Source organism: Pempheris klunzingeri, chromosome 18, assembly GCF_042242105.1.
Source record: "Pempheris klunzingeri isolate RE-2024b chromosome 18, fPemKlu1.hap1, whole genome shotgun sequence".
In the NCBI taxonomy this organism is placed as follows: domain Eukaryota; kingdom Metazoa; phylum Chordata; class Actinopteri; order Acropomatiformes; family Pempheridae; genus Pempheris; species Pempheris klunzingeri.
In genome coordinates, this window is record NC_092029.1 from 12,500,885 (window position 1) to 12,513,626 (window position 12,742).

Here is a 12,742-nt window from a genome sequence, read left to right on the forward strand (position 1 = left end):
GCCTTCAGACAGCAGTCTCACTAAAGGCCAAAACTATGAGAAAAATACCTGATCTCCACTTGATGATGTCGTTGAACTCTTCATTGGCAGCTCCCTCTACGATGTCACCGTGTGATGCCATGGTAGCCGATAAATTCAAAGCTTTATTAGATGAAATGTCGTGATACAGCACCAGCCCTCTTTCTGCACCTGTAGGTGAGAAGAAAGCTTAAACTTCATTTTTTACTTCAACAATTGCTCAGCTCTCACTTTTTTCTCCCATAATGTGACTTAAAGCAGTGGAAATAATCTCAGAGGGAGGCCTGGAGAACGGAGATGTCACGTGCACCAGAGTTACACACAAAACCTTAAAACATGGTCACATAGCACGCAGGAGGATCTGGCACTTCATGAGGAACTCCGTAGGTCGTTAAAACACTAACAGCTGTTTGAGACTTCACCTCGATGTCTGCTTTACACTTTTGGGGAAAAGACAAGCTGGTTTCACACCATGGCCTGAGGCTGACAATCTGGGTACGGATTTAAGTGTAAAACAACTCCTGGAAGAGTAACTGAGGCTGTAATAATGGTCAATCATGTTTTAGATTTTTGTAATGCTCAGGGACAAAAAAGCAAATAATTTCAGAGTTTGAAACATCCACAAGTCATTAAGTAGAGATGAAATTGGTTTTTGGCCAGTCGAGTTAATGTCTAATGTTCACTTCTGTTGAACTACCACATTTTTTCCACTGTATAAGTAGTAAGATTTCTATAAATCCACTTTCTAACCATAATGAGTAGATTTTCCCTTAATCACCAGCTCCTGGCAAACCAGTCAATTTCAGAAGCTGACAGTGATTTCAGAGGTATCTGATGGTATTATGTGAGATGGCAGGGTGCTTGCAGTGACTAACGTTTATCATCATGCAACAAAGTAATGCTTTTCGTTAGATCAGTTAAGTTTTTATGACCCAACTGTTAACAAAACCACAACCATACTCCAAGGCAGGAAATCCTGGACTGTGATTTCTTGTTAAGTGATGAAAGTTATGAGAGTTTCCTCTAGGGTGATTAAATGAATTACACTAATATTTGAATGACTTGTCATGTGCTAAAAATTTAATGCAAGTAGCAATGTTTGGCATCTACAGCTTTGAAGCTGTTAAAGCTCCAAACATGAAACAATAACCATCAGAATCTCCAAACATTCAACTTGACCTAGTGAACAGTTCAGTTGGTGCTGCAGCTCCTCAGGTTTTTCTGAGTCATGTTGCAGCTTTTGAAACCTGCTTTTTATTGTAAGGTTAATGCATGTGCAAGTGGTCTGTTGTAATCCAGGCTATCCTTTTGTTATAAACCCAACAGTGTTCACTCCCAAAATAACTTGCTTTTACCATGAAAGGAGTTTAAGTGCAGTTTTATCGAGCAGCACTTGGTGAGTTACAGTTCTTGAGGGGGTGATGCAAGACCCAAAAATAACAACAGTAAACTCATGGAAAAGACAGCCCCATCTATCTAGCTGGTTTCCTTACAATTTCGGTTCCTCTCTCTGTGAAACGCAGTAGTTTGGACACAATCAGCCAGTTTAATCTGAGCTGTGAATTTAGTGAATTAGAACAATAGTGTCAATGCTCAGTGCATCTAAAACACTCCTAGGTCGTGTTAAGCTACATTCCTGATATAAAAAGCACAATGATGGAGCTACAAAACACATGAATGGACTTTGAAACTGTGAATCTTTGATGGCCTCGTCGTAGTTAATGTTTTATCTCTTAGGTATGACTGCGGTTTGTGGAGCCTGGTGAGTTTTCGTCAAGAAATCTCAAAACTGGTCGCAGTGTAGTTCCAGCAGCAGCTAGTTAGCTCATGTTAAAGACTTCAGGTTAATGAGAGCGGCGGTGGTCTGCAGGCTCACTTTAGTGCTTCAGCCTCACCACCAGTCTGCCTTTGAACTTCACATTCACCAGTGTTTACGTTTATATGGAGATGGGTGGTTAACATTAACGTAGCAGGTTGGACACACACACACACACACAGACAGACAGACACATATACACACACACACTCACTCACACACACATATACATACAAACACATACACACACACACTCACCTCTGCTGTCACCGAGGAGTCAGGAGACGAGCTCCCTCCAAACAAGTCCAAAACGTGTAGAGTGAGGGTGGACAACTTAACGCTAAATGTATTGGGAAAAGTTTTAAAAAGTACATAAACCCAATTAGCTTAAGGCATTTTCTACGAGGCACGGCGCACTCTTCTTAACTAACGTTAACTAGCTAACTAAGGAGGACCGTCCTCAAGCGCATCCAGCCTCCACAATGGGCTACCCCTTAAAAAAACGCCTTTTTGCAGCGCAAAGCACATCTACCGTCGTCAGGGGAGCACACGGCGGACAGTCTCTTGGAGACGCAGAGATGATTATTACATTTCACGGGTGGACGCCGCGGTGCTGTGGACTCAGGTCCCACAACTTTGTTCCTGTTGCTTACTCCACTCTTTCTCCCTGCTGCTCACACCGACGTTAAGCTCGACGGAGTTAGCTGAACACACCGGAAATGCTGCAACATATCCTTCAAAGTAAAAGTATCTAAACGCGGTTCAGTGCAGAAAATCTCTAAAATGTCATACCGGCAGGCAATTTCAGTCACTCTCGTTGCTTTAAGTGATAATTGTGCAATTTTTGAATAATGTATCGTCTTAATAATGTACTGAAAGGCTCACATTTAGGAGGTAGACATAAACATTTCCTTAACCCTTTTGTTATTGCATGTTTGCCATTTTAAATAAACTTCATAACGTGAATTAGGAGTGAAACCACATCAGTGATATTATGATTTGCTACTGATTCCCCCTTCACTCATGGCAGTCATCAAGTGAGGAAGCTAGACCACAAATGCCGAGTAACTTAGGTTTATTTTGAAGGTTTTGACCGGAAACCGGGAGGTGACTCTGCGCAGCTTGACGCTGGTCTTGGGCTCTTCCCCTCTGGCTGTAAAAGTTTTCCTGACGCCGAGATGGAAACATGGCGCGGTGGGCGTCACGTGACGTAACACCCACCAAACCAGTGATTCCCACTGGAAACACAAAGCTGCACGAAAAACTTTAACTGTGGGATAATAACGGGAATGTTTACCAGGCCGAAAGTTTTCCACATAAAGGCACCAAGGTCTGTTTACACAAAGCCATTTGATCTTTGTTTTATTGAAATCTACAGTATGGGTCATGTGACACATCACTGTATTAATTACAATGATGAAAAGTGGTGGAAAAAAGTATTCACATCCTAAACTCAAGTATCATTATGACAGATCTTCCAAAATGTTCCAAAATGTATTGTATCTGTATTTTATTGTACAGCCCAGTGTGCTTTATTATTGGATTATTATTAGATATAAGAATGGAATAAATGTGGCAGCTCATGACAGAGTTAAACTAGTTCACTAGTACACTATTAGGTGATATAATATATTGCAATGAATAATTTTATTGGCTGATCATGTATTTCTATGTAAATCATTATTTAGCAAAGGAACTTGACTCTCATCTAATTTCCGTTATTTTAGAATTAATGCATTCAAAACATATAACATTTCACTCTGTAATAATAAACTTTGTTGAAACAAAAACAGAGCAGACCATCTGAGAGTTAAAATGTGACAACACATTTAAAAAGGAGGTAAGTAAAATTTAGAGCTAAAAAAGTAATGTTAGAAAAAGTAACAATATTAATAACAAATAAAAGATCATTACCACAAACCCTTCTGCCATTTCCTCGTGTCAGGTTTCATTTTGTTATACTGAATTATACTGAATGATGTGTTGGCCTGAAAAGAAACAACTTTTCTAGTACCTGCGGGGACTGAATAATAGATTAAGGCCCATTGGAGAGAGTCTCTGAGGCTTTGGGGATGCAGAGATGTTGATCTTCCATTGTGAGCCTCCATCCTTCTCCCTCCCTCTTCTCAGTTGTCAGGGCTCTTTTGTGGATGCTTCCTCACACAGCTCAAAGAAGAAGCTCAATTTCACAAACTAGCACTCTCTTAGGCCTCGAACACCGATCAAGTGACAGCATATTTATTTGGTAGTGAGTATGCAGGGGGCCAGGGCCAGGTAGAAATGCTCACCTATGGTTTACATATGGTTTACTATAATAATACACGGATTAATGTGGAAAATTTGGAAATCTCATGTATCAGGGCAACACTGCCTTTAACATAGTAATCTACTGCGGGGTCAATAAAGATTCAAAAGGCTTATTTTCCGTCTACACTTGTGCAACAAACTTTTGAATACTACTTTAGAAAAGTTATTTCCTGTGAAGCTTTTCCTGAGGGCAGCTGCACATGACTGGGTATCCATCAATCCTACACAGGCATCGCCCTTGCAGTGAAATTATAGGGGTGAGGGTGTGTGGGCCTTCAGTGGGCCTGAGCTGGACTCCATCCCAGAGACTACAAGAAGGCCTTTGAGTGCCCTCTTCTGCCCCAATGGTGCAACTACTGCTAAAGTTCTTTTAAAAAAAGGGCACATTTACTCAAAGGAAACAAATAAAACGAGATATTCACACATTCATAAACATGTTCCCCACCATTATCCTAACTGATATTAATTCACCAAATATGCCAAACATGTGGATATTTAGTTTTAGCCAGCAGGAGGTGGGCTTGGACTGTAAAACAATATCTTAACTGTTGTTACACACTACATAATATCTGCTGGTCTGGATTTATATCAGTTACTTTGTTAATCCCCTTTTGGGGGATTTTCAGTTTCATTGATTCAGTTTCATCAAAGGATTTCACCTCAACATTTAACTTACTAAGTTGCTGCCAATCTTGATTAGTCAATTTAGAGAATTTCTGCAATTAATCGTCCAAAAAACAACAAAAATGTACATTACATTAGTAGATCACTGTACAGAACGAATACATACAATATCTGAACGAATACGCTGTGATTTCCATTAAGTGTTGTCGCTTTTGTAAGGATACTATAAGCTAATATAAGCTTTTGCTATGTAAAAAATACAGGTATTTCTTGTCTCCAGTTATGACGTACAAATGTCTACAGCGTCACGCCTTCCTGCTGTGCAGCACCAAGATCTTGATTGAGGACCTACAGTTTTAAAGCTGTGGCTCGTCTCTGTCGGAAGACGGATTTATGTTTGCAGAAGGGAGCTGAGCTGCAGACAGGGGCGCCATTAAAATGTTCTACCAGGAGTGGGGTTCGAACCCACGCGGACATATGTCCATTGGATCTTAAGTCCAACGCCTTAACCACTCGGCCATCCTGGTGTATACACCGCATTCCGCCACTTTTGTTATCGATAAACTCACAGCAACACGGATTACATTTCACAGGTTTGAAACTTCAAATAACTATTGCAATACAAGTGATCAATCCAACAGCTCCATATCAACTATGCTATGCTAGCGCTGTGTTAGCCGCTAGCTAACAGCTACCTTGCTAATGTCATTCTTGTCAACGCGGCTTATACAAACTATCGCCACAGCTTCATCTGTGTTTACGTTATAAAATAATACCAGGAATACAAATGCCAGCTTTCTGGTTTGCGGACGTAATTATCGTTACCACTGCAAAGTTAGCTATCTAGCTAGGTTAACTAGAACTAGAAGCTAATAACGTTAGCATGTGCTAGCAAGAGTTAACATTACAGCAGCCTTCCAGCTCGGCGCCGTTTCTACACTGTACTCTGCCTTACGGTTCACTGTCTCTGCCACACGCTGAGCACAAACACTGGACGCCGGCGACAAGGGAAGGAGGCTTATGAGCAATTCACCACTTTAAGCAGGAGAAGTTCGGTAGGAGAGTTGACGTGAAAGTACAGCTTGCGCCTGTCTGATGGGAGCAGGACAGCTTGTGTGTTTGTGTACACAACAAATATTTCAGTACTTGTTCCTGGGAAACTCCAGTCTTCATAATAAATGGATGGATTCCTTATTGTTAAAAAACTTTTCTTTTGTCATTTAATCTGTGTTTATTGTCAAATAAAAAGTTTACTTTGTGGCAGTCAGTTTTTCAAATGATCACTGATCACAAAATGTTAGTGAATGATATAGAAGATAATATACACCACAAACGCACAATATAAAGTGATGTGATGTGGCCATTAATGTGGGTGTTGCGTATTACCTGATCTTAAATCCTGTGTCTGTCTAAATCTAAGGTTTAGGGCCTTTAATACTTCAGCTGATAGTGAGCTGCATATTTTAAGTTCATTTGATCTTAATAAAAGTACCACACAACAAACCTGGGGCCTTGTAATATACCAGGAATATTGTACACCCACTGCACCAAGATGAAAATAAAAGGGTGTAAAGAGAATTTTTGCCCAAGGCGGTCAAATATGGCTACGCTACAGTTCCTCTGATTCATTTTCCATTAACAAACTAAGAATTATGCGACATAAATTACTGAATTTATTCACCCTGTAACTGGACCCATAATTAGGTCTTGTCTGGGATCACTCAGTCTGACATTCCATCTCATTAAGGCTGAGTAGCTAAAGGCTACAACTCTTATTTTACACTCAGAAAACAGTTCCACTTACGTCATGGCATCATATGACACGTCTCCTTTCCAGTCAAAGGTTTTCACAGCTTGTCTCACTCAAAGACAAATATGGAAGAGCCTGCTGATCTTTCTCATTTCCCCATTCTTTGGTTGGCTGTGTAACGTCATTTCTGACTTTTAACACTGGTGTTAAAACTTACTGTACGCTCACTATTGGTAACAATGCTTGTTCAGCCTTTAATTGCCATCCTCCATCGCCAACTGCGTCAGTTTAAGATTTTAAGCCAGACTGGCTCTTTTGTCATCAGTGACCTGCTGTTTCAACTTAAAGACAACACCCTTTTTGAAATATATACTTCTCTCATGCACACACTCCAATAATTGGATTGATTGAGCCAAATAACAGAAGCCATTATTTTACTCCAAATCAAATTTTAGACAGATTTTATAAACATTGGACAAATGTTATATTCAGTTTAACATTTATTTTTAGCTGTCCATAACCATCATATATTTCATCATTATTTGTTTTAACAATTGTAAATGTTTATTTCAAATCATCCATAAAATTGCATCAAGCCAAAATCAGACCTAAACGCTTTGGTTGTGTCTCCAACAGGACAGACAGGGGCAACATTGTCGAAAAGGGTTTTTCCTTTTATAATGTAGGGCCTTCTTGATATGAACGTTGATTTTTTCGACATATTCCTGAGTAGTGCGCACATTAGCCTCAATGTTATTGAGCATGGATCCCTGCTCCTCCACCAGCATGGCCATCTGGAGGAACAGTTCATGGATCTTCTTCAGCCTGGCCTCCAGCTCCACCAGCTCCTTGTGTCTGCCTTTGATCTCGCACAGCGCCCAGCGGGAAGAGTGTCCGCCTTGGGTCTGCAGGCTCTGGGACAGCTCGGCCCATCCCTCACCACCTTTGTCCACCATCACATCCAGCTGCTCATCAGTGATCTCTGTCCCCATTATGGAGGCCTGCCTCTGGATCCTCCCACGACATACACTCCTCTGCATCTCCTCTGCCTTATTGTAGTCATTCATGGCAGCATGGAAAGCACGGGTCAGTGTGTCATACTGAGCTCGTGCAATGCGACTAACCGCAGAGTTGGGATCTTCTTTCTCCTGCAGCTGGCTGCTCTCCTTACCCAGGGCCTGAAGGCGGGTGTACAGACCCTCCCCGCGTTGCTGGATCCCCCTGGCGATGGAGTCAGAGTCCTTTTTGAGTAGGGTGAGGCGCCGCACAGAGGTGCCAAAGCGTTCATTGTGGATGCTCAGACGCTCTACCTCTAAGTGTAGCAAAGAAATGTCTTTGCGTAAGGAGTGGGCCTCACTCAGGATGTTGTCAATTGTTGAGGAGTTGTCAAACACCACCGCCTGTTGAGACAGAGTCCCCTTGTCGACGTCATACTCAGAACCATAAAATTCTGACTCGTTGTCCTCCTGTTCCTCACTAATGGTCTGCAGCCTCTCCAGCATGTCCCGCATTCTGCCTGAGAGACCAGGAGAAAACAAGATGTTGGTTATCCTGCTCATCTCTAGACTTTGGTCTGATGATCAAATGAATAAGATTTAAAATTCAAAGTTAGTATCACATGCATTCTCGATGTTGATTTGTAGAGAACCCCCCTCATAGTGATGTAAAACAGCACTCCACATAAAAAGTAGAAGATTTTACATTAAACATTGAGTGATATGGTGACAGCCTGTCCATGTAGGTAGTTAATGTACCCGGGGAAAATACACCACCTACCCAAAGCTACCCAAATACTGCATGTCCGTATTATACAGCAACTGATACACACAATGACGGGTCCGTTTTTCTGCAGTAGGTTTTCTTTCTGTGCAACAAAAGCTGAACAACAGCAGTGACAGCTCAAAAGCTCACTGGAATGTCTTCATTTAAACCAGGAACAAGGAAGACACTATCTTACTGAAAAACCGACATTTCCTTTGAAGCATTATGGCAAAAGATAGCGTTTCACGATATGTTTAAGTGTAAAACTTTTGGAATTCTTGTGCTTGCCTTAATCTCTGCCACTGATTCTTTAATACGGTCAGCCTGTACAGAGAAAATCCATTTCCTCATACTATAATGGTAAATAATCACAATTGTTTTAGAGGAAAACAATGAAGATTATAGCAATTGAATATTACTCATGGAGATTGAACCAAGATGTTTGGGGAGTGAAGCACCAATTAAGGCTCACAAATAATTCACTTGTCTTCAGGTGCATCTGCTAGAAATTAATGAAATACCATTCAGCTATTGAGTCAAAGTGTCTTACCTCTTGTGACTGGTTCCCACAAAATGAGAAAGCAAGTAAATCCCTTCGACGTGTCTCACGCTGATTTATTTGGTCTAAAGCACCAGGGAAACATCTTTTTATTCTGACGGAGGAAGTTGTCTGTCTGCTGTGTGTTAAGCGTGCAATGTGGCTGCCGGGCCACAGACATGGGCCTTCCCACTGCAACAATACTTCCTTGAAGGAAGATGCATTCTTTCTGGTTCAGTGTCTTAGCACATCAGGAAGCAGGGGACTCAGCTGATTAAGTAAGACAACATTCTTGTCAAATAATGCATCCAGGACGAGAGTTAATTTGCTGAGGGAATCTGAGGAAATGAACTGGACGATCCAACTGTGCACCACTGGATTAATGCAGTGCCTTATGTTTATGAAGTGATGACACCTGTGTGTGGGTGTGTGTATCTGGGGTGCCATGAGGAAGAGGTAGACCCTGGATAATTCAGGAGGTCCAGGGCTGGACTGAGTACCTACCAGAGTAACATTTCAGGGATTAAACCTGGTCCTGGAGGCCCACTGCCCTGCATGTTTTTTGATGTGTCCCTGCTCCAACACACCTGATTCAAATTATCGACTCACCATCAAGTCCTGCAGAAGCCTGACAACAACCCATTCATTTGAATCAGGTGTGTTGGAGCCAGGAAATGTCTAAAACAGGCAGGACAGTGAGGACCTCGGAGTAGGATTGGGAAACACTATTATGTTATAGCAGTTGAGTCCAACATTTTTAGTAGGGCCCATGAGAGCTTGAAGTGAGAAATGTGTTGATGTAGATTTCATGTTCAAACAATGATGAACGTCACTCATGTCGGTTTTAATATAACTCTTTATGTAATATACATGACAGCACAGAAGAAAAGCAGACAACATAAAGCGGTTCAAACATGTCATAAAACGGCAATGAAAAGTAAGATTACACATAATCTACACAATACTGTGACAATAAATCCTATTAAAACCACTGCCACACTGTAAATGAGAAAATAATGGGGGATTGTTTTTGTGCAATGTGGTCAGTACAGAATGGCTGGTTACTATCACCCCAAGAACTTCATACTGTATAATGAAGACCAACTCAACTTTTAAACTTGTAAAACATTTTCCTTCAGCCGTATATCAGGACAGTCAATTCTACATGTGCACTGACATTTATTGACCTCAATGACTTGGGTCAGACACTAATAATTGTTTGACTGAACTTAATAATAGCACATAATAACATTTCTTTAAAGTTTACTATTAGGGCAGTTTTCACCAGGAATCAATGCGTCAGGCAGCATGCCCAGCACATGCCGTCTTTGAAATAATGTGCAATTTAAAAAAAATATTTCAGACAGTAGTTACATTGTGCCTTTTGCTAAATCCTTCCCATGTGGAAATTCATTAGACTTTTAAAACATGACAAATATTTTCAAGCACTATTTGTTTTAGGTCTGCATCACACCTCAATCATGGGGGAATTCACTCTGATTTGAGATACCTGTCCCAAACATTGTAGATATCAATGGATTACCTAAATATAGTTTTCAAACAATAAGAACAGTGTACTAATGAAACCTACAGAATATGTTTAATGTCCTGAAGAGACTTTGTCTGGTCAGCACATTGCCTAATTTGCCACCCCTCTGCCCATCTCTGTACTCTACAGTCATTATTTGTAGCATGGGAAACAACCGCAAAACATCTTCTTAAAAGGATTGTTCTTGTCATGACGTTTGGCCTTGCCAAGTTTGACGAGGGCGTCCTGTATGCCTTCGTCTGTTTTCTGAATGTTGGTTTGGATGGAGGTCAGCATGGGGCCCTGCTCCTCCACCACCAGGGCAATGTCCAGGAAGATCTCATGGATGCCATTGATACGGGTCTCCAGGTCCAACAACTCTTGGTGACGCTTCTCGATCTGGGACAGAGCCGATCGAGCCGTTTTACCCTCGCTGACGATGTTGTCAGTAAAGATGTTCCACTGGCCTGTCTCGATCATCTCCTCCACCTCCTCTCCGGTCACCTCACGTCCCACTATCTCCATTTGCCTCTGGATCTGGGCTTTACAGTTCCCCCGGTGGCTCATCTCAGCGTCATTATAGTCAAACATGGCGTCGCGGAAACCATTGCTGAGGCAAGCGTATTGGGTTCTGGCGATACGTGTGATTGCAGAATTTGAGCCATGTGTCTCTTCTAGCTTGTGGGCTGTGCCATCCATGTCCTGCAGACATGCTAGCACACCCTCAGCACGAGCCTTTATATCAGCACCAATGGCATTAGAGTCCCTTTTGATAGTGCTCATGGTGGTGACGCCCTGGAGCATGCGAGAGTTCTGCTCGCGGAGCCTTTTGACGTCCAGGCGGATGAGCTGGATCTCTTTGTGAATATCTTGTGACTGGGAGAAGATCTCCACCAGAGCTGGGCTGTTGTCGAAAACGACTGCTTCGTGGGGCAGCTCCTCCTCCAGGTCCACGTTGCTGAAGGACTCGGAGATGGTGGACTCTGCATACTCCATTGGCTCCACATAGCTGCTGGACATTTCCTGCAGGTGGCTCAGTCTGTCCCTCATGGTTGGGCTGGAGAACAAGTGAAGGTTACAGATGTCAAGATGACTTTCCCTGTCTGGTTAACTTTGCTCCTCTAACACACATCGGTAAGGCTGTCCTGAAAGGGCAAAGAACAACAACAAATCTTTAGATTCACAGCACATGGAAATGAACTTTTCACCATACATGGCCTGATAAAACAAAAGGTAAAAGGGACACAAGTTTAAACCCATCTGGTGTCTCGTTTAAGCTGTCGTTCCTGTTTAAAAGCCTTTCCCTTCTTCCTTCAGCTCTAACCCACCCAGCACTGGCCTAACAGGTTCCCAAAAGAATAGTCAAAGGTGTTGCTCCTCACAAAACTAGTTCTTTTAACTTGTGATCTGTCTGACGTCTTTCTCCAGACTTTCAGCTTGACTTTTGATCTAACTGGAGCATCAGATTCAGCAGATACTGTGCATCAGATACAGGAACATCTTAGATCTCTCTAAAACACTCTAAAATAAAACACACCTTGGAGGCCAGTGACATCATTATAAAGCATTTCAGAGGCTCCACGACCAAAAGTCCCAAAACGTCCGTAACTCCTGCCTTATGTTGTTGTCGAATATTGAACTTAATTATTATCAATACCAATATTGACTCATGAGCTCAGGCTGGAAATCAGTATCAGTCAATACTGATTTAATAGCAGGAATCATTATTATTATTATTATCATTATTATATGATCTGCAACTGCTCAGATTCATGGTGAAAAAAGTTTAATGGTAACATGTGACATACTGTATTGTTGGGGCTTTATGAGGTGAATTTGAAGTACAAATGCTAAACAGTAAAATCTATTCATTTTTTTATGTATTATATGGATATATTTTTTATTTAGCATGTTATGTATGGACCACAGGAAACTACCTGAACGAGTACCATCACATAAATCTCACGCACATTTTAAATTAGACTCCATCACTCACTGTGTAGTGTCACCATTCCCTACAATATCTACCGTTGTCTGGGATAAAGTTCTTCCTTTAACTTCATGTAGGGCTGTAGGATTGTAAGAAGGAGAGCTGCTTACCTGCTTTGCTCTGATCTCCTGTGATTTCACGCTCTGGCCTGTAGTGAAAGGTGGCCTGTGCCACAGCACCATCCTCATCCAGGTCTGAGGTCGACTGCTGCGGACTGCGAGAGAAACAAAGGGCCCTGCATGCGTAATGCTGCTATCTTGGGACCCAGAACTGGTATTCAACTGTGTCTTTGTTAGGGAGACGGATTGCGCCACGCCGTGTGGCTGTAATGATGTGACTGCAGGAATGAAGCCCGGTCGGTTTGGCCTCTGCTGTGACGCTACATGACAGGAGCGTCAATTGGACAGGAC

The 12,742-nt window shown here is 41.9% G+C and overlaps 3 protein-coding genes and 1 non-coding gene across 4 annotated transcripts in view; all 4 read right to left on the reverse strand.

Annotated features, from left to right (window-relative positions):
* The window catches only part of utrn (utrophin), a 174,787-nt gene extending 172,303 nt beyond the window's left edge, over positions 1-2,484 (reverse strand). The window contains exons 1-2 of the mRNA XM_070849703.1: positions 2,093-2,484; positions 49-189 (exon numbers count right to left, since the gene is read on the reverse strand). Of these exons, the coding sequence (XP_070705804.1) occupies positions 49-121 (73 nt within the window). The 5' untranslated portion in view covers positions 122-189; positions 2,093-2,484. The remainder of the gene's footprint in view (positions 1-48; positions 190-2,092) is intronic.
* A 2,725-nt stretch (positions 2,485-5,209) lies between these two features.
* On the reverse strand, positions 5,210-5,292 carry trnal-uaa (transfer RNA leucine (anticodon UAA)). The gene has a single exon. It is a non-coding gene; the product is annotated as a tRNA-Leu (tRNA).
* A 1,728-nt stretch (positions 5,293-7,020) lies between these two features.
* LOC139218171 (syntaxin-11-like) lies at positions 7,021-8,934 on the reverse strand. The gene is made up of 2 exons (XM_070849730.1): positions 8,827-8,934; positions 7,021-8,031 (listed from the first exon to the last, which is right to left on the reverse strand). The coding sequence occupies exon 2, from the start codon at positions 8,024-8,026 to the stop codon at positions 7,124-7,126; it is 903 nt and encodes a 300-aa protein (XP_070705831.1). The 5' UTR covers positions 8,027-8,031; positions 8,827-8,934; the 3' UTR covers positions 7,021-7,123.
* Positions 8,935-9,697: 763 nt separating this feature from the next.
* Positions 9,698-11,392, reverse strand: stx11b.1 (syntaxin 11b, tandem duplicate 1). Its single transcript, XM_070849662.1, has one exon. The coding sequence runs from the start codon at positions 11,390-11,392 to the stop codon at positions 10,496-10,498; it is 897 nt and encodes a 298-aa protein (XP_070705763.1). The 3' UTR covers positions 9,698-10,495.
* Between the last annotated feature and the right edge of the window lie 1,350 nt (positions 11,393-12,742).